Below are 18,891 nucleotides of genomic sequence, written 5' to 3'. Positions count from 1 at the left end.
AACATTGGCTTGCTCCTGAATGTGTTCATAATGAATGAACTATTGTTCACAAACTGTTCATATTGTGTTCATACCTGTTTTTTTTATTTATTTACTTTCGTGTAACAACTATTCTTATTATATTCATATTGTGTTCATAAATGCTATACAGTCCAAGTTCATATATATGTCAGCTTTTGTTCGTATTTGACACAATGGTTCATATATATATATATATGTGTGTGTATGTGTGTGTGTGTGTGTGTGTGTTCATATGGTTCTTATATTAACAAAAATAAATTAATAAAAATAATGAGATTTTTTGATTTTGTAACTCCCAATTAATGATATGGGAGTTACATAAAAAAAAGAAAATTACCTAAATACCTTTTCCCCTTTGTTCACATGTGTTCTTTGAAATTGTAAATTTAAAAATTTAATTTTTTATCAAGATTAATCACAACCCTTTATTGTAAGAATCAATGGCCAATGCCAAAGGGCTTTTGGCCTAGCGGTATCGTAGCCTTTGGCCTTCTAGGAGGTCAAGGGTTCAAACCTTACCATAGGTGAGGAGAGTGTGTGAGTTTATTTGTTGCATTTGCCGTATATAAATATTATATACTTCAAAAAAAAAAGAATCAATGGCCAAGATTGATTAACAAAGTTAACACAAAAATCTTGGTTAATATTTGAACCAAGCTATATATATATATATATATATATATATATGAGCGATCAAATGCAAACCACCTAATTCGTACAAACTGTGCAAACCACTCTCATCAATCGATTTCATTGTTTAATCTTATGAAAAAAAATTAATGAAATTGTTTTATATAATACTTTTTTTTGATGAAGTTTTTTTTATTAACCTGGATATTCAACCCGCTATGCGAGCCGACTAATCCAAAGACGACCACCTGTTTTGCAAGTAACCTGGAGTCACCGCATTTGAACCTCCGTGACCACAAAGGGATATTTGTTCTTTCTTGGTGAAGTTGTTTCATATATAGTTATGAAAATGTTTCATATAATACTTAATGAAATTTTAATGAAACTGTTTCATGTATTTCTCTAAAATTAAAGTAATGAAGATGATAATATCCATGATTAACATTCTCCACAATAAAAATGATTAATCAACCTCTCATAATTACAAAAAAAAATGAACAAAATGAAAAATTATGATTGATTGAATGATGTTTGTACGGTTTGTATAAATAACGTGGTTTGCAAAGTAAATCTCCTCTATATAAATATATATATCCATGTTAAAGATAACGATAAGCAGTTACCATGAAATTCATATATTCAAAATGACATACACAAAACAACTTTTCAAACTCACGAGAACCGCTATATATTAATAATTATATATCATATGGCTTGAAAGAATGATCCGTCTTGACACAAACAACGGTCCCACCATGGACGGATCTATGTATGTGGTATAGGTGGCACGTGCCACCGTATTGTTTCTCCGCTGAAGGGTAAAAAAATTAGGTTTCGTGAACGGTGCAACCGTATTAATTTGTTGTATGCCACCGTATGTATTTTGAAACTACAATGAGAACAAAATTTATTTGGTAGAGTTGGTTTGCAAGGCTTTTGTTCCGCCCCACACACAAGTCCGAATCATGTTATTGTCATTTTCTTAGTCAAACGGTGCTACCGTTTGAAAAAAAATTTCGTATATTTGTTTCTTATAGTCAAATTGTGTCACCGTTTGAAAAAAAGTTTCTATATTTTTTTTCTTATGGTCAAATGATGCCACCGTTTAAAAAAAATTCTGGGTCCGTCCCTGAGTCCCACCACAAGATTTTTCTTTCATATGCAAAAACGTATGATTTTAAGCTGAAACCGAAGAATTGATAACATTATCCTCTAAAGATTTATATACGAAAATTGATTTAAAAAACACATTTGTTTGTGTCATTTTCTTCTCAATTGAAATGAATGCATACCAAAAATAGAAGAAAAATGGGGGGGGGGGGGGGGGGGGCCGTGATACCCGCATCTTCATGTGATCATAACATGGTAGCCCCTAATTTCATAAACTCCCTTTTCCTTAACCTAATTTTTTTATTTTATTTAAATTAATCTATATTTAAAAAATAAAATTATTATTATTATTATTATTATTATTATTATTATTATTATTATTATTATTATTATTATTATTTGTTCATAAGTATGACAATTGAATTCAAGGTATTTCAAACATATATAATACACAAATATTATGACTTGGATTATGTGAGACCAAGGGTTTTTGTGAGACTCGTAAGACCAATTCTCAACCCACGAGACTTCTCAATAATCACAAAATTGCCATCATGCAACTTTAAATCATTAGTTTATAAAGTTGATCAATAATGAACATAAATTGGTATTATGCGTCTCACGTAAACCCAACCCCAAATATTATTGTATTTCCATTTTCTTTTTATTAACCTGAATATTCAATCTAATATGTGAGTCGACTAATCCCAAGATGATCACATACTTTACGGGTAGCCGAGGTCACTGCATTAAACCTTTGTGGTCACAACATGATTTTTATTCAATTATGTAATTAGAATAAAGAATTCTAAAAATAGTATGTTTTTACTCTTTCTATAATGCTCCTCCTTTCTAAAAATAAATTATCATTTAGTTTATAAGAAATGTAATAATCACGTACTTTTGAAATTGTAGATATTTATTTTGGGATATTGGAAGTATTAGTTACGTTATTTAAATCAAGTTATATGTATTAATAATCATTGAAATATTAAGGACAAATTGCATGAAAAAGTAACATACTTTAACTTGATTCTTATTTTGGGTAACATACTTTTAAAACTTCCATTTTGGTACTTAAGATGTAAAGTTTTAAACATTTAAGTACCCGGGTAACTGGTTGAAGTATTAACCGATTATCATGTTGATGTGGCAGTGATATGGTATCCAACTCGGTATTATTTGCTGACGTGGTCAGTGATGTGGATTTTTTTAAATATAAAATTAGTCTTTTTTTTTAATCTAATTTTAGTCTTCAAGTGGTTACCCAGGTACTTAAATGTTTAAAACTTACATCTTAGGTACCAAAATGGAAGTTTTGAAAGTACGTTACCCAAAATAGGAATCAAGTTAAAGTACGTTACTTTTTCATGCAATTTGCCCAAATATTAACTACTGATGATACGTATTTTAATTGTAATTTTTTATGTTTAAATCGGTAAAATAATTATTTTTCATTTATCAGTACATATTTGAGAAATCAGATAATTATATTAAAGCATAAAATTCGTACTGTATCTTAAAGTTATTTCTTTTAAAGTCTCGATTAGTTTAGCAGATCGAATAATCTATGTGTTTGGTTACACGTTAACGTCGTTATGTTTCTAAATAGAATAGTATTTTTGTCTCAAAAGGGTATAATATTTGGCATAACATTTGCAATAAATCAAATAACAATGATATCAAGAATATTATTTCAATGTCATCATTATACAACACAATAGAAAGTAAATTACAAGACTTTTTTAAGGGTAATTACAAGACTAACTTGTTTTCGTAAGACCTGTGAGACTATTTTTTTTACATTTGAAATTTCACAGCAGAATGTTGTAAAGGTAAAAGAAAAGCCGAACCTTCACAGCAAAAGCACTGTGAAGGTTAATTACCTTCACCGTGTTTTGCTGTGATGTTTCAAGTGTAAATAAATGGTCTCACGAAAACAGATTGGTCTTACGTGATTTCAAGTCTAATTATGTATGAATAGGATTTAGAAAAACATATATTTTGTGAAAATTGTGAGAATCACTTATTCATAATAAGTATACATAAATTTTCATTCATGATTACAAGGGTGGTGCTTGATTGGTTTGAGCTTGGCTCCAAAGGTCAAAAGTATCAGGAGGTTTCAGGTTCAAATCCAAGAAGAAATAAAAATCCTCTTGTGACCACGGAGGTTCAAATGCGATGACTCTGGGCTATCTGCAAAGCAAGTGATCGTCCTGAAATTAGTCGGCTCGCATAGCGGATTGAATATCCAAGTTAATCAAAAAATTCATTGATCGAATATTTATTGATGATATTCATTATTCTTACTTACTCGATACTAACCCACCTATAGATGTCATAAGAAATAGATTTAAAATAAGTATTTTTTTATAAATATAATAGTGGCCACAATTTATAAAAACTCAATTAAAACAAGAATGTCGAAGTTACTTCGATGATCGACGAGTTGAATTATCGATCGAGTTCTAAAATAATTACAAATACAAAGTTTTAATATCTAGTGATAGATTATTGACGGATATATGTATCGTTGTAAAGTTGTCACTATTTTGTCAGTGATTAATGATAAATTACTAATGGATCTCCATTCCTTGATCTCTCGATTATCCAACTCTATTTTTTGGGTTATAAAATTGTTCCCTCTATTGGTAATCTGTCGTAGATGTGCAACTTTCTAGTCGTGCGAATCCATACCTAAACTCATTTGAGTTCGGCCTACCGATACCCAAGATGCAAGCTACGATTCTCACTTAAACATTCGAACCATGTTAGTAGTAGGTTTCTATTAATAAAATGAACAATAAACTTCATTTTATGGTTTTCGAATCCAAATTGTGAATCCAACATTCTTAGGAGGTGTTTGGCTCACAGGATTTGACAGAATTCGAAGAAATTGAAATGACCAATTCCGTTTAGGTGTTAGCTTTATCTATGGAATGAAATTGACTTCCATACCATTATTCTTGGATTTGGTCATTCCATCAGAATTGAAAAGGAATTCATTTCCATTCCATTTGAATTTTCTCAAAAAGACAAAATTATCTTCATCTTCCCTACTTGATCTGCACCATCGCTGATTAGTGCCGACCACCATCGATCTGAACCACCACTGATCACCACCGATTTGAACCACCGTCGACCACCTCGGATCTAAACCACCACCAACCTGAACCACCGCCGACCATCGCCGATATGAACCACCGGCAATCTGATCCATCGTCGACCACCACCAATCTAAACCCCTGCCGATCTAAACCACGGACTTAAACCACCGCGGACCGTCAACAATCTGAACCACCGCCAAACTGAACCACTGCCAATCTAAACCATTGTTGATCTGATCCACCATTGACCACCACCGATCTAAACCACTGATTCGAACCACCGCGGACCGCCAACAATCTGAACCATCGCCAAACTGAACCACCGCCAATCTAAACTATTGTTGATCTGAACCACCGACAATCTGATCCACCGTCGACCACCACCGATCTAAACCCCTGCCGATCTAAACCACTGATTTGAACCACCGGCGGACCACTGCCAACCTGAATCACTGTCAATCTAAACCACTGTTGATCTGAACCACCGCCTTGAACCACCCTGACCACCACCATCTAAACCGCCGCTGACCACAACCGATCTGAACCGCTATCAGCCACCACCGCCAACCAGAACCACCACCAACCAATGTCGATCGGAACCCCGTCGACCACTGTCGATCTGAACTACTGCCATGTAAATCACCGTAGACCACCACCAATCTGAACCAGAATAGTTGGATTTTGGTTTCAAAATTTTCAAAAAAAAATGTATTTTGATCATTTACCAATATTTCGTTCCAATTTCAAAGCGACATTATGTTATGTCAACCAAACAGACATATTCTAATTTCTTTAACAAATTCTATTCTAATGTTTGTCACCAAACAAGTGGTCAAACCTGATAAGATTTCATTTCAATTGCTTCAAAATCAAATTCCTTTGTTAGGTTTCATTCTATCCTAAAACATTTTGCGAACCAAACGCAATCTTATTCTTTTAAGTATGTAGTCATTTCTAGTGTTTGATGTAATTCATTAGATTTAAGGCATCATTTGATGGACATGTAAAAGCATAATGAGCAATAACCTTCATTAAATCAAACTTAAATAATATTCCTTACATCAAATTGTTTGAATACTTAAACACTTTACCGACAATTCTTTTTATATATTCCATTTGTTTCATCATTTTATGCTCAAAGTTTCAACATTATTCACAAATTGGTGTATTTTTATTATAGAATTTGAAGTGTTACAATACATTTTCAGAAAAGTTTTTGATTAATAATCACAAATATATATATATATATATATATATATATGCCTAATCAAATGAGAACTAGATAATTTATGATAACTGAGCCAATTATTTTAGATAATTAATGTTATTTACTAAAATAAAACAAAAAGTAAATTAATAAATTGTGTTGATTATTCAATTTACTTTAATTAGTTTAATATTTCAATTTACTTTAATTAGTTTAATTATTTTAATATACGTATATATATATATATATATACACACATGGACCAAATCCGGTAGCCTTCTCCGGCACCCACCACCACTCTGTTGACCTCCTCCGATCATCTTGTCTGACCAATACGTCGTCTCCGATGATCGACCACTAAACACCCACTTGTGAGCATTCCTGACACCTGGTATTATAGTGGTACCACAGTTGGTATCATAGTGGCCTCAAAGTATCACATTGTATGTATTTTGGGTATGACATGGTGTTCGTCGGAGTTCGGAGGTTAGAGAGAGAGAGAGGAGAGAGAGATAAAATTTTAAAATACCTAAATGCCCTTTAATTATAATTTTAAGTCAAATTACTAAAAATATTAGTTTCTTAATTTATACATTGATTTGTGGTTGAAATTGGATCTCAAAGTTATATAACCAAGTCTCATAAATATCTACAAAACATAATTTGTTAATGGATAAATAAACATTTTCAAAAAAATATAATATATATATATTATAACTCTTTTAAGATAATCCCAAAAAAATTATTCTTTTAAATATTAAAAAAATAACCGGCAAATTGGTGAAGAATCGCAATCTCCCTTTTTCTCTTTTATTCTTTTTGAATATTTTATCCATTAAAAGCAAATGGAAAAAATGATAAAAAAATATGTTTAAATAAAACAATTTCAATAAAATTCTAGAAATTATAAATAAATATGTCAAATTTAATTTTTAATGTAATAATTAGGAAAAAGATGTTTGACAAGACAATTTATTTCTTAAAAAGAATATGTATTAAAAAAATAAACGTTTATTTGATAAGTGTTTACTGTTAAGAATCACCATTCTTATTTATCTTATCGGGTAACATTCAAGGTCATCAAAATTGATTAATGATAAACGTTTATAATTCAGTAAGGGGTCGTTTACCAAATGCTTACTCGGATAAGCGCTTATCAAGTCACATTCCCTTACCGGATGAATATGACAAGGACCAAAAATCTTACCTGGTAAGAGCGAATGCACGAACCGAAAGTCTTACCCGGTAAGCGATGGCGAAGACTCTTACCACGGTTAGCGCTTACTTAGTAAATTATTACTTACGATGTCGTCTGGTAGACTAAAATCTTAATCGATAAGTAAGAGATAGAGTTGAAATTTACCGTTTAGCGCTTATCGGACAAGTGTTCAGGTAAACGGCCCCTAAGTGTTTACTGGATAAGAGTCATCGTACTTACTTACCGGGTAAACTCTCGACCCATTGTCTTCCCTTTTATCAGGTAATATCATCGGTCCTTGTTATATTCACCCGACAAGTAATTAAACCATAAACACTTATCAAGATAAGTATTTAATAAACGACTCCTAAATATTTCAATAAATTTTTTATTAAATTCAAAAATTAAAAACTAAATTTATAATTTATAAATTGGATTTGATGTTTTTGTTAGAAATAAACTTAAAAATAAAAATTGTGAGACAAATCCAAAATAAATTAAAAAGGATATGAAGAATTGCATGTGGTTGTGGGGTCCTATTTAGGCTTACCAAACAAGTGCATGTTCCATATCTTATTTTTGTTTATATCCAAATCTATTTTTTATAATTTTAAAAATAAATAAATAAACCAATTTTCACATAAAAAATATTTATTATTTTTATATGAACAACTCTAGAAGAAAGGCATATATTCACTAATGAATTACATCCTAAAGTTTATTGTCATTAGTTATTTTATGTACGGATATTTATGATTTATTGTGATTTTAATTGGGTTTGATTTAAAACAACTGAATTGTTAATATATTTTTGAACAAGTTTTTATACAGGTAGAATGACTTATAAACGTTTTGAAGAGCAGAACAACTGAATTGCTGATAAATTTTGGATACTGTTATTTTTTATGTAAACTGAATGGTTAGAAAAACAACAATATCTATATCAATTTCCGAATTAGGATAATATGAAGTTCTAGAACAATGCATTAACTACGGTCGTCGTCATTATCATATGTAACATATGCACTGAGATCTAAAACAACATTAAAATATACAGTTAAAATATATATGTTTTTAACTGATATATTGCCTGAATCAGATTATTCCACACACGATCTAGATTATGAATACCAACAATAAATGGAATTTATCATTTGCTAAAATTGTCACTTTCCAATTTGAAACACTTTTTTTATAATTGAAGCCTTTCCCTCCCTCCAACTTGGCCTATATAAGTCTATCTTGATTTGGTTATACCCCAAATTGACCCAAACCTTCCACAAAGACTTCCAATGGCTTTTTCACCATTCATCATTGTTCTTATGCTTATTTGCTTCTTCAATCTTGCCCATGGAGATTGGCAAAATGGTCATGCCACCTTTTACGGTGGAGGAGATGCTTCTGGCACAATGGGTATGTATGAAAATATATGTATTTTATCTGGACAGTTGGCTGTATAGACTTTATTAACTTTGAATGGTTCTTGCAGGAGGTGCGTGTGGGTATGGGAATTTGTATAGCCAAGGATATGGTACGAATACTGCGGCATTAAGTACTGCTCTTTTCAATGATGGTTTGAGTTGTGGTTCTTGTTATGAGATGAGATGCAACGACGACCCCAAGTGGTGCTTGCCTGGTAGCATAATCATCACTGCAACCAATTTCTGCCCACCCAATCCTAGTCTACCTAATGATGATGGTGGTTGGTGCAACCCTCCTCTCCAACACTTTGATATGGCTGAGCCTGCATTCTTGCAAATAGCACAGTATCGGGCTGGTATTGTACCTGTTGTATTTCAAAGGTAACATTTTCTTGTGTACTGTTTGGAGTATTTTAAATTGCGCTTTATGACTTATCTATGGTTTTGTTTGGCTACTTTGTGCAGGGTGCCTTGTGTGAAGAAGGGAGGAGTAAGGTTTACAATAAACGGTCACTCATACTTCAACTTAGTTTTGATCACCAACGTCGGTGGTGTAGGAGACGTACATGCGGTCTCGATTAAAGGATCAAACACAGGATGGCAACCCATGTCGAGAAATTGGGGGCAGAACTGGCAAAGTAACTCCTACCTCAACGGCCAAAGCCTTTCCTTTCAAGTCACGACTAGCGATGGAAGAACCATCACAAGCTTCAACGTGGCACCATCTGGTTGGCAGTTTGGTCAAACATTTCAAGGGGCGCAGTTTTAAGCTTTTGAAAACACTAAAGGGTGAAAGTTAAAAACCGGAAACTCAAAGGTGAAAAATGAAAATTTAAAATCTAAATGAATTTGTATATTGCTGAGGTGGCAAGTTAGCACCCGCTTAAATTACAACATTCAACATAGCAAGTGATGTCATTTGGGTTGTTTTGTTAGTATTAATCTTTTGCCCTTTTGCTTTTGTCATAATGTAATTTTGAAAGTATTCAGCCATTTTGTATTTACTCCGGTTTTACTTAATATTGTATAATATGAATTCAAAAGTATTTTATTATCGATATAGCAGACAAAATTCTAATGCTTAATATTAACAAGTTAATGTCCATAAAATGCATCTATTATGGTACCACAAACTAATTAATTCTCATTTGATTAGGCTCATATATATATATATATATATATATATATATATATATATATTTTTTTTTTTTTTTTTTTGCAAAGTGAATGAATAAGATCTGGACTATTGATCACCTTTAATCTCAAATCCACCAATTGAATTGTGCTTGATACGAGGATCGATTTGGTGCATTTTATCCTAATGTGCATCCAAAGGTGAAAATTTCTTCTTACGCTTTTCACTTTAACTATTTTTCTCTCCAGAACCCATATATATATATATATATATATATATATATATATATAGAGAGAGAGAGAGAGAGAGAGAGAGAGAGAGAGGGGGGGGGCGAAGGATCGTATGAGAAGGAGAGCTAAGATGAGAAGCGTAAAAAGGGATTCAGACTCTTGATCACCTTTAATCTCAAACTCACCCATGAATCACGCTTGATACGAGGATTGACCTGATGCATCTCATCCTAATGTACATCCAAGGGTGGAGTCCCTTCTTACGTTTATCACCTTAACTTTTATTCATACCGGAACCCAACCCCATATATATAAATGACTATTTTCGTATGTAAGGTTTAATCTTTTAGAAGTTTTCCATTTACAATATCTGTTCAAATACAATGTGGATATGCAGACCAGATAAACATATATTAAGCAACAGCCAACAGTATTGGTGCTTGCATATAAACACTTGATCAAGAAAATCACAAAACAAGAAGTCAAGAACTGCACAGGCATTTGGGAAATTCCAAAAACATAAACAAGCAGCAAAACATAGCCATCCCCCAAGTTACATAATTTATAAACAATCCTATTATTATTATTATTATTATTATTATTGTTATTATGCTAAAAAGAAAAAGAAAAGAAAAGAGAAGGGAGTTCTCGAAAACTGTTTTGTAGGTTACCGGGTCGTTCAGGCTTGAAAACGAGACAGCTTGGGAGTTAAGACAAACATCTCGCAACTGTGACTATCAACTAGCACCCCAAATGATGCCACTGCATCTGCTACTACATCTTCGTGCTGCAAACCAGATCAACATATTTAGTCAAGAAGAGGCCATTTCTATTTTAGTTTGTCCCAAAACAAATATACGCTGTTGAAAATGTTTACTTTCCAATTATACCCTTATTTATGTGATAGATAAATTAGTTACACCCTCTATTATTAAGGATAAAATTGACATATAGTTATGTAATGATTACACATTTCTAAAATTATATGCCTTTTTTTATTGTGGACTTATTTGGGGATGGAGGGAGTAAATTATCAAGGAAACTATTGCATTTTTGTTTAGGGTTTCACATGTGAATGCTAAGAAGATTTTGATATTTTAGCATCGAGAAAGCTTAAATAACCCGGGTGGCAGGCCAGACTATGCATAAACCTAACCAAACAAACTGACCCAGGATACCCACTCAAAAATAGGTTCTGGAGGTACATTGAAACATAGAAAAGTTAAGGTTTTAGAAACCAAGTGTTGGATCACTTGATGTTATATGAATAATAAGCGAGTAGATACACGGAAAACGTTACTTTGATATCAAATAGGCAACTATTTCAATATTGAGTACAGGTAGTAGAAAAGTGGTTGAATCAAGTGCCAAACGGCCCTAAGAGAGGCCGGATTGGTGCAAGAATCAAACCAACTTTCAGTTTCAAATCAAGAAACTTTCTGCAACTCTTGAAGGGGAGCATTGGGATTCAAGAACTAAAAGGAGAGCTCTTTCTCATTGCAGAAAGAAACAAAGAATGAAATAATTATTAAGGGCAGCTGGACAGGTAATGGTATTGTGGGGGGAACCTGGAAATTTTATATATTTTGGGATTGAAACCTGAAGATTTTTGGGTTATATACAAAACCAAGCATGGTGTACATATAGGAAGAAGTCTTACCTTCCACAAATCTCTTATAGAAACACTGGTGGAGGACTCGAGTCCGAGTGTATCCCATGAAACTTCAATCGTTCCAGCTTCTGGACATCTGTTCCAGAGAACAACAACAAAACGGTTCCCAGTCAAAGGACCAGCCCAAACCTGAAGACAAGTTAAGATCAAAATAAAAAGATTAAAACAATGGACGACCGTGGTGCACAGAAGCAAGTAAACAAATTTCATGCATTCTTTGTCCCGAAAGTATTCTAATGAATTTATTGTTTTTATTTATCTTCTATTTTTTTAATTGTTTAGCCTCTATGATGACATTAACATACAACATCTATGTGGGTAGAACCTTGAGCTGCCACTTTAAAGTCATATGAGTATTCATGATGCCGTCAGTTTGACAGCCTTTTTGGCTTGATTTACTCATCAGATTAGATATACATATTACTTTCTAGAGTTGGAGGTTTGGTTTAGATCACAGGCATTTGCAGCAAAGATTGGAATTAAATTCATTAAGTTGACTAGAAAATATGAGTTTCACTTATGTCTGAATGCATCTTGATCTAACACAAAGGACCTAAAGAGGGAGGACCTGGAGACAGCCATCTGTTCCTGAAACTGTAACTTTTCTTCCTTGAATTCCAAGTGGATCTGCAAAACAGAATTCCATGTACTTTGAGAAAAAGAAAAATGTTATGTGGTTACTATTATCCTTGAACAGAAAAATGATGTTAAGAGGCTTTGCACTTGTGGAACAAACTTGTGCTATACACACGAACATATTACCTTGGTTTACAGCAATGACCTCCTTGTTGCTTAGGATTTCAACTGTTTCTGTAGTCATGTTTCTGACATCACAACCTATAAGAAGTGGAGCCTGCACATTTCACAAACCATGAGATTAAGCCGAACAAAATCCATATCTTGTAAAACCCCCTTAAGGGTGCGTTTGGTATGCAAACGGGGCTAAACGTACGGGTGAAAGAATTATGGAAGGTTTTATGGTTTTAATTTGATACGGGTAGTTTATTAATTTATTAATTGTATTCTATATGATTTTTGATCCACCTATTTTGGTGGGATAGAAAAAAAAGCATTTTTGTCCACTCAGGAATTCAGGATCCTGTCCCTGTCTGATGTCACGCTAAACATGGAAAATAAGTTTTATACTGTCCTGTCATGTGTACCAAAACCACTTCAATTAGACATGTAATGTTCCTTAATGTCAGGTATAATTAGACTCATGACACAAATTTAATTCAACAGACTGCAAGACGGCAGCACGAGATCAACAAGAGGTTTGTGTTATTGAATACTGATAAGCAATGACTATGCTCAACCCTTCCACCACAATCCAATTTTTTTTGGCATGAGTTTGTTACATTGAATGATTAAAATAAAGCCAAAGTGAAGTGAAAAAAATGCACAGCCTGAAAAGGAAATAAAGAGCGAACCCCACCTTCATCAAAGCCCATATGCTAAAATGTGATCGGTATTCCAGGTAATTCATTCCTCCATTACCAACTTCCAACATATCCGGATCTGCAAGAAAAAAAATGAAGCAGTACTCCAATGTCATCCAGTGGTGGAGCATGGATGAAAATAGCTAGAAGACTTCACTTAGACCAGTCCAGAGAACATGTATTCCTACCATTCCATCCACCAGGTCCTGCATAGGCTGCCCATTTGTCATTGAGATCAGCAATTGATGTCATACTGGAAGAGAAAAATTAATCGATAAGTTCAGGGTGAAAAATCTGGCAGAAGCAAGCTTAGGTTACTTCAGTCCGATTGCTGTCCCATATTTGAATAGGTTAGAATATGGTTTAAGATTAAGATAAATAACAGAAATAAAGATAATAAGATCATAGTCATACTATGTCTCTCCTTGACAAGCTGCAAGTCTAAACTTATGTATACCAATGAGTCAAAAGGTTGTCATTCACGAACACACTCAGATGATCTCTTTCATGGAGATTACAGATTCATAATAGAAAACACAAAATTGAAAAAATTGGAATGCTTCTCTATTTCCTTGTCCAATTCAGCTATCTTAGTGTCAAAAATCTTTATTGAATTCATCGTCATCTAGGTTTTTTGTATAGATATTCTTTGGGTGGAGGGAGGGGGGGAGGAGGAAGAAAGTCTATCTTGCAGCTTGCAATTCAACTGTTAGTTCTTTGCTGTGAAAACTCATATCCTTCAACATTTTAGAAGAGCATCATTGCTAGATATATTGTAATTATAGGTTGATTTAGTTAGGTTGTGATTTAGATTTATTTTGTTTCCTTGTCTAGACTGATATACTTTCCTTGTTAGGCCTAACATTGTATATATATTGAGGTGATTACCTCACAATGAGGTACACAAAATTTCCCTAGAAACAAGGTATCAGAGCTACTGCTTGTTACCGCTGATGTCCCGTAACCGCCACCGTCTCCGGTGTCACAAAACCCTAGCCATGCTGCCATCATCTTCGGTGTGATGGAACCCTAGCCCATGAAGCGTGGTTTGGTTGATTGCGACGATCATTATATGGTCTCAAACACACCAAAGGGCCTTTGGCCTGGTGGTATCCGGGCCTCTGAGAAACCCCATGCTCACTACACAAAAGCTTCTTCCAAAGGATAGAAATCCGAAGAAGAACTAGAGCGATACAAGAGATAGTCTAAAAGTTAAACTATTTGGCAGCTTCTCAACCAGATATATCATTCTCTGTTAGTGTTTTCGACCGATTCATGTCCTTTGCATACATAGGTGACTAGGATGCAACACTTCGCTTTTTGAGGTATCTCAAGGCCAAACCAGGCTTAGAGTGCTTTATTCAAATCAACGACAATGCCATGTCAGTGCATTCGCTGAAGAAGGTAACGGCAAGACATATGGTCTCCCTTATGCAAATTGGGTTGGTTATCCTATTTCCAGGGGATCGACTACATGGTACTATGTATTTCTTGGAGGTAATCGAGTTTTTTTTTGGTGTATGATTAACATATATTTTCTTAAGGAGTGTTAGATATATCGTAAGTATAGGTTGATTTAGCTAGACTATCAATTAGAGTGATATAAATTGATTTAGTTTCCTTGTCTAGGTTGATATGGTTTCCTTGTTTAGGCCTAACATTGTATTTATATGAAGGTGATTACCTGACGATGGAAATACACAAAAATACTTCCAAGAAACCATTATGATCATAAAAAGAGAGGAGATTCTTGAAGTGGGACCTTATTTGAGAAGTAATTTCTGAGCAACAGTTAACCACATAAAATTATCACAAAAAGTTTGAACCTTTCCCATGTGTCATTTATGTCATCTGTTGTTCTCCAACTATTTCCAACATTGCCTGCCCATAAAGCAGGATCATCTACACCCCTGCCACAGTAAGAAAATCCAAGTGATTCTGTGAAGTACATTAAGAAAGCTAAGAACATTTGCAGAAATGAGTCTTTACCATTCACAAAGGGAATAAAAAATTGCCCGTCCAGTTGAATTCAGAGCATCCCGCATTGGTGGATATCTGTAAATATGAACCAATGTTATGAAAAGCCATTAATGGAAGTAACAAATTGGGAAAGATAAATAATCCTATAATGACGTCAAACCTATCAATCGGTTTGATGCCGAGATTGAAGCAGTTGTCATACTTCAAGTAGTCCACATCCTAAACAATATCACAACATGGATTGTGATACAAAGTCAATTGCTGAGGAGAGAATGTGTTCATATGGTCATGAATATAAACATCTGAACTCATGCAGCAGAATTTATTATATGTTTTTATTATGTGATTTGTGAAAGTTTGATTTGCGACAAGTCCACAGTCTCTCTCGTATCTCTGGTGGCAAAAGCACCTCAAAATTTCGAACACTGATGACATATATATATATGTATATATATATATATATATATATATATATAACCCAATATTTGTATGGGTGGTATATGTTCTAAATCAAATATGGTAGGAGAGAAATGAAATCTGATATTGGTAAAGCATGCATGTAATATGTATTCAGTTGAATAATTATGAAGGATGATAGACTGTGTAGCACTGACAAACAAGCCAGAGAGAATCCGCTCTCTATATATGCTGGTGTTGTTAACACGGCAACACCCAAATTTTTAGTAGTTTTTAAAATACCAAACTCACACACCCGATATATATCCCTGGGATTACAAAACAGAAACATATATCTAAGTCAAAAAGCTCACTTATTTTGAATGTGATTCTTCTGCATGAAAGAACTAGTATTGTTGGATCCTATTTTGTGTGTTACATAAACTTACCCAGGAAGCCCAAGTTGCTGCATCATCATTCTCATGGAATAGTGAACCAGGTCGCACTTGACAGGTAAAAACACTAGAACATTCAATAAAGTCAGTAAAAGAAGAGTGGTAGGTTAATTAAGAGAATAGATGGATTTTGACGTACCCTGCAGAAGAATAGATACCAAGCTTGAGGCCCTTCCCATGTACATAATCAGCAAGAGCCTTAATCCCAGATGAAAATGTTTTTGAATCAGGAACTAACTGCCCCTGCATAACCAGCCAGTAAAGTTGTCATTTAAATAACTAAGACATGCATATATCTATTCTCTATTGAAGGTTTAAGGATGGTTTTCTTTATTGATAGGATGAAAGGTGCCATTATTGGTGCGAATTTTACTGTACCAGAAAGATAGGAGCAAGAGAATAAAGATCTCAATTTACCTTAAGGTCCCGTGTTAGTGATTCCCAACAATCATCTGCGTTAAAAGATATCAGACTCAACCACCACTAAGAAGAATCAGTAAGAACATGTAAAGGAGTACCAATATTGACGTAAGTATAGCCCAAATCAGCCAAACCAGTCGAGATAAGTGCATCAGCTGCAAACAGAATACTTTTGTCAGCTCCTATAAGGAAGATAGGTTAACTGACAGCAACACATTAATTCCTCTTGGTCTCTTCCCATGCACACTTCCACTTGGGAGAGTCATTGTGCTTAGAAAGAACAAGATTTGAAATACAAAATGTACAGCTAAGGATTTTAAACTTGTTGGAAAGAACAAGTCTCTCAATGTCCAAAAGCAACTGAACAGCTACACCTCCTAACTAGGACATGGTTGTAAATAAAGAATCCCCTAATTAGAAAATCTCCCTATGTTTAGGATAAACCAAATCATAATAATCCCAAAGTCAATGAACTAAAAATTTATATCAACTTAATCGGAACACGTTGAAGTAGGCAATAATAGCTATCTACCAAACATATATAAATCAGTGCAAGCCCACATCAACTGAAAATAAAGCAAGGGAAGAGATGACATGGGAGATTGGAAACCCCGGAAAGGGAAATAACCACGGGTGAGGATCGGTTCTTGGCGTCCTCCACCCACGGTTTTTCCCTTTGCGGGTTTTCCACATAAAAATCTCAGTTGTCATCTCTTCACTTCTATTTTCTGTGATTGAGTTTGATTATTGGTTGCATATGCTAATGGATGATATTATTGCTAATTACAATCGTATACCTCTTGAATCTAGATATGGAACATTAATTCATTGATATTTAGGGATATTTGTCATTTAATTTGACCTAGTTTGAGTTAATTGAGAATAGGGGATTGTTAGTTTATAACATACATACATAGCAAGAGTCGTAAGGTAAAACTCAAACTCACTTTTCCTTTCACAGAATAAAACAAACATATCCCACTGAGTTATTGTATCAACTAATAGTACATCCAATTATATTCCATTCGTTTTCTTTCGGTAACACAATACTGAATTGCATTCACTAGCAAAGATGCAGCCAACAATATAAGGACCCTATTTGAGTACAATGTCAATTTAAGAAGTTGCAGCTATTACTTCACAGAACCATTAGCCATGGAGGAAAGTCTCAAACAAAGTAACAAACTCAACCATGATTCCCAAAACAACGAATTCCCTCACAAAAATGAAAAGGAAAAAATTGACCTGTTTCCTTAATAAGAGTTTCGTTTATGTTGCATGCAAAGAAATTCCAGCTATTCCATCTGTTCAATCAATCCAATCACAAACCAAAAACTCAAAATCGAATCCCAAGTAAAAACCACTGACAATTGCTACAAAAATCGAGCAAATTACCCCATTTGAGGAGTCAGCGCCAATCCATTACTGATCTGAAGCAATCCGTACTTAGAATTATCAAAAACATTCACAGCACCATCTGGTTTCTGTATAATCGAAAATGGCGCCACTCGAGCTGCTGATACCGTCGACAGAAACACAATTGCTAATACCACAACTTGCCAGTAATTCGTAGCCATTTGCGTTGATTTGTAGTAATCAACTTTGAGTTCAATAATCTGGATTATAATTGGTAATGGAGGAGTAGACTTCCTTCTGGATTTGTGTACTCCTCAACAGATGAACTGGAGGGAATATTCATTCCAAATGAGAACGACGTACAAAAAAGTCACGCCGCGTGTATCGTACTCTATGCTTCTAGGATTGTACTTTGGATAAAACCTGATTAATTTTTAAACCACGCAATAATGACTTCAAGGCCGAAAATTGATAAATAAAAGAAAATCCACGTGTCGGCTATTTTATTTCCTTTTTAAAACACAAACAAAAACTTATTTAGAGGATGTCGAGATTGTTTATAAAAACAACTTATTGACTTATTTTAAATATTGGTAATAAGTATTTTTGTGTGTTTGGATAAACAATTTATACCGGTGTCAAACCGGTAATAATTTTTTTTTGAAGAAATTAAACCATTCTAACTTATAATAAGTTGATAAGCACTTTTATAATAAAAACATAAGATGTTTCAAATAAGCAATCCTAAACACTCCCTCTCCAATGAAAATCTGCATCACTATTGTTACGTGATGCTAAACAATCTCCGATAAAACCCGTGCTCCTTGAATGGTCTATCATTTTTTTAACTGTATGTTAAGTATACCAAGTGGATCTACTTCAACCCCAACTTTCTATTGGATCATGTTTCAAAAACGCAAGAAGAACTATTTGAATATCGGGTAACAGCATAAAATACAAAAAGGAGAGATGCTTTTGTGTGTGAATAGTATGTGACAAGTGTTATGGTTGTTGTAATGTTCGAATATATGAAAGTTTTATATGTATTTAAATAAACACGAAGATTGGATTAACCAGTAATATAAGCATAGTTTTGCTAGTATTTCTTAGG

At 33.9% G+C, this 18,891-nt stretch overlaps 2 protein-coding genes across 2 annotated transcripts; one reads left to right on the top strand and one right to left on the bottom strand.

Moving 5' to 3' along the window:
• The first annotated feature begins 8,545 nt into the window (after window positions 1–8,545).
• On the top strand, window positions 8,546–9,751 carry LOC112508639 (expansin-A8-like). The gene is made up of 3 exons (XM_025113313.1): window positions 8,546–8,689; window positions 8,766–9,078; window positions 9,163–9,751. The coding sequence occupies exons 1-3, from the start codon at window positions 8,569–8,571 to the stop codon at window positions 9,464–9,466; spliced, it is 738 nt and encodes a 245-aa protein (XP_024969081.1). The 5' UTR covers window positions 8,546–8,568; the 3' UTR covers window positions 9,467–9,751.
• Window positions 9,752–10,498: 747 nt separating this feature from the next.
• On the bottom strand, window positions 10,499–18,108 carry LOC112509382 (alpha-galactosidase 3). The gene is made up of 15 exons (XM_025114317.1): window positions 17,820–18,108; window positions 17,670–17,728; window positions 16,523–16,579; window positions 16,422–16,456; window positions 16,144–16,247; window positions 15,999–16,071; window positions 15,314–15,372; window positions 15,163–15,228; window positions 15,000–15,083; window positions 13,362–13,426; window positions 13,170–13,252; window positions 12,497–12,587; window positions 12,303–12,361; window positions 11,723–11,863; window positions 10,499–10,849 (listed from the first exon to the last, which is right to left on the bottom strand). Exons 1-15 carry the CDS (start codon window positions 17,999–18,001, stop codon window positions 10,742–10,744), a joined length of 1,266 nt encoding a protein of 421 aa, XP_024970085.1. The 5' UTR covers window positions 18,002–18,108; the 3' UTR covers window positions 10,499–10,741.
• Between the last annotated feature and the right edge of the window lie 783 nt (window positions 18,109–18,891).

This window comes from Cynara cardunculus (genome assembly GCF_001531365.2).
Source record: "Cynara cardunculus var. scolymus isolate 2C chromosome LG 3, CcrdV1, whole genome shotgun sequence".
Lineage (NCBI taxonomy): Eukaryota > Viridiplantae > Streptophyta > Magnoliopsida > Asterales > Asteraceae > Cynara > Cynara cardunculus.
The sequence above is the reverse complement of the archived record's forward strand: the minus strand, read 5'-3'. Positions and strand labels throughout refer to the sequence as shown.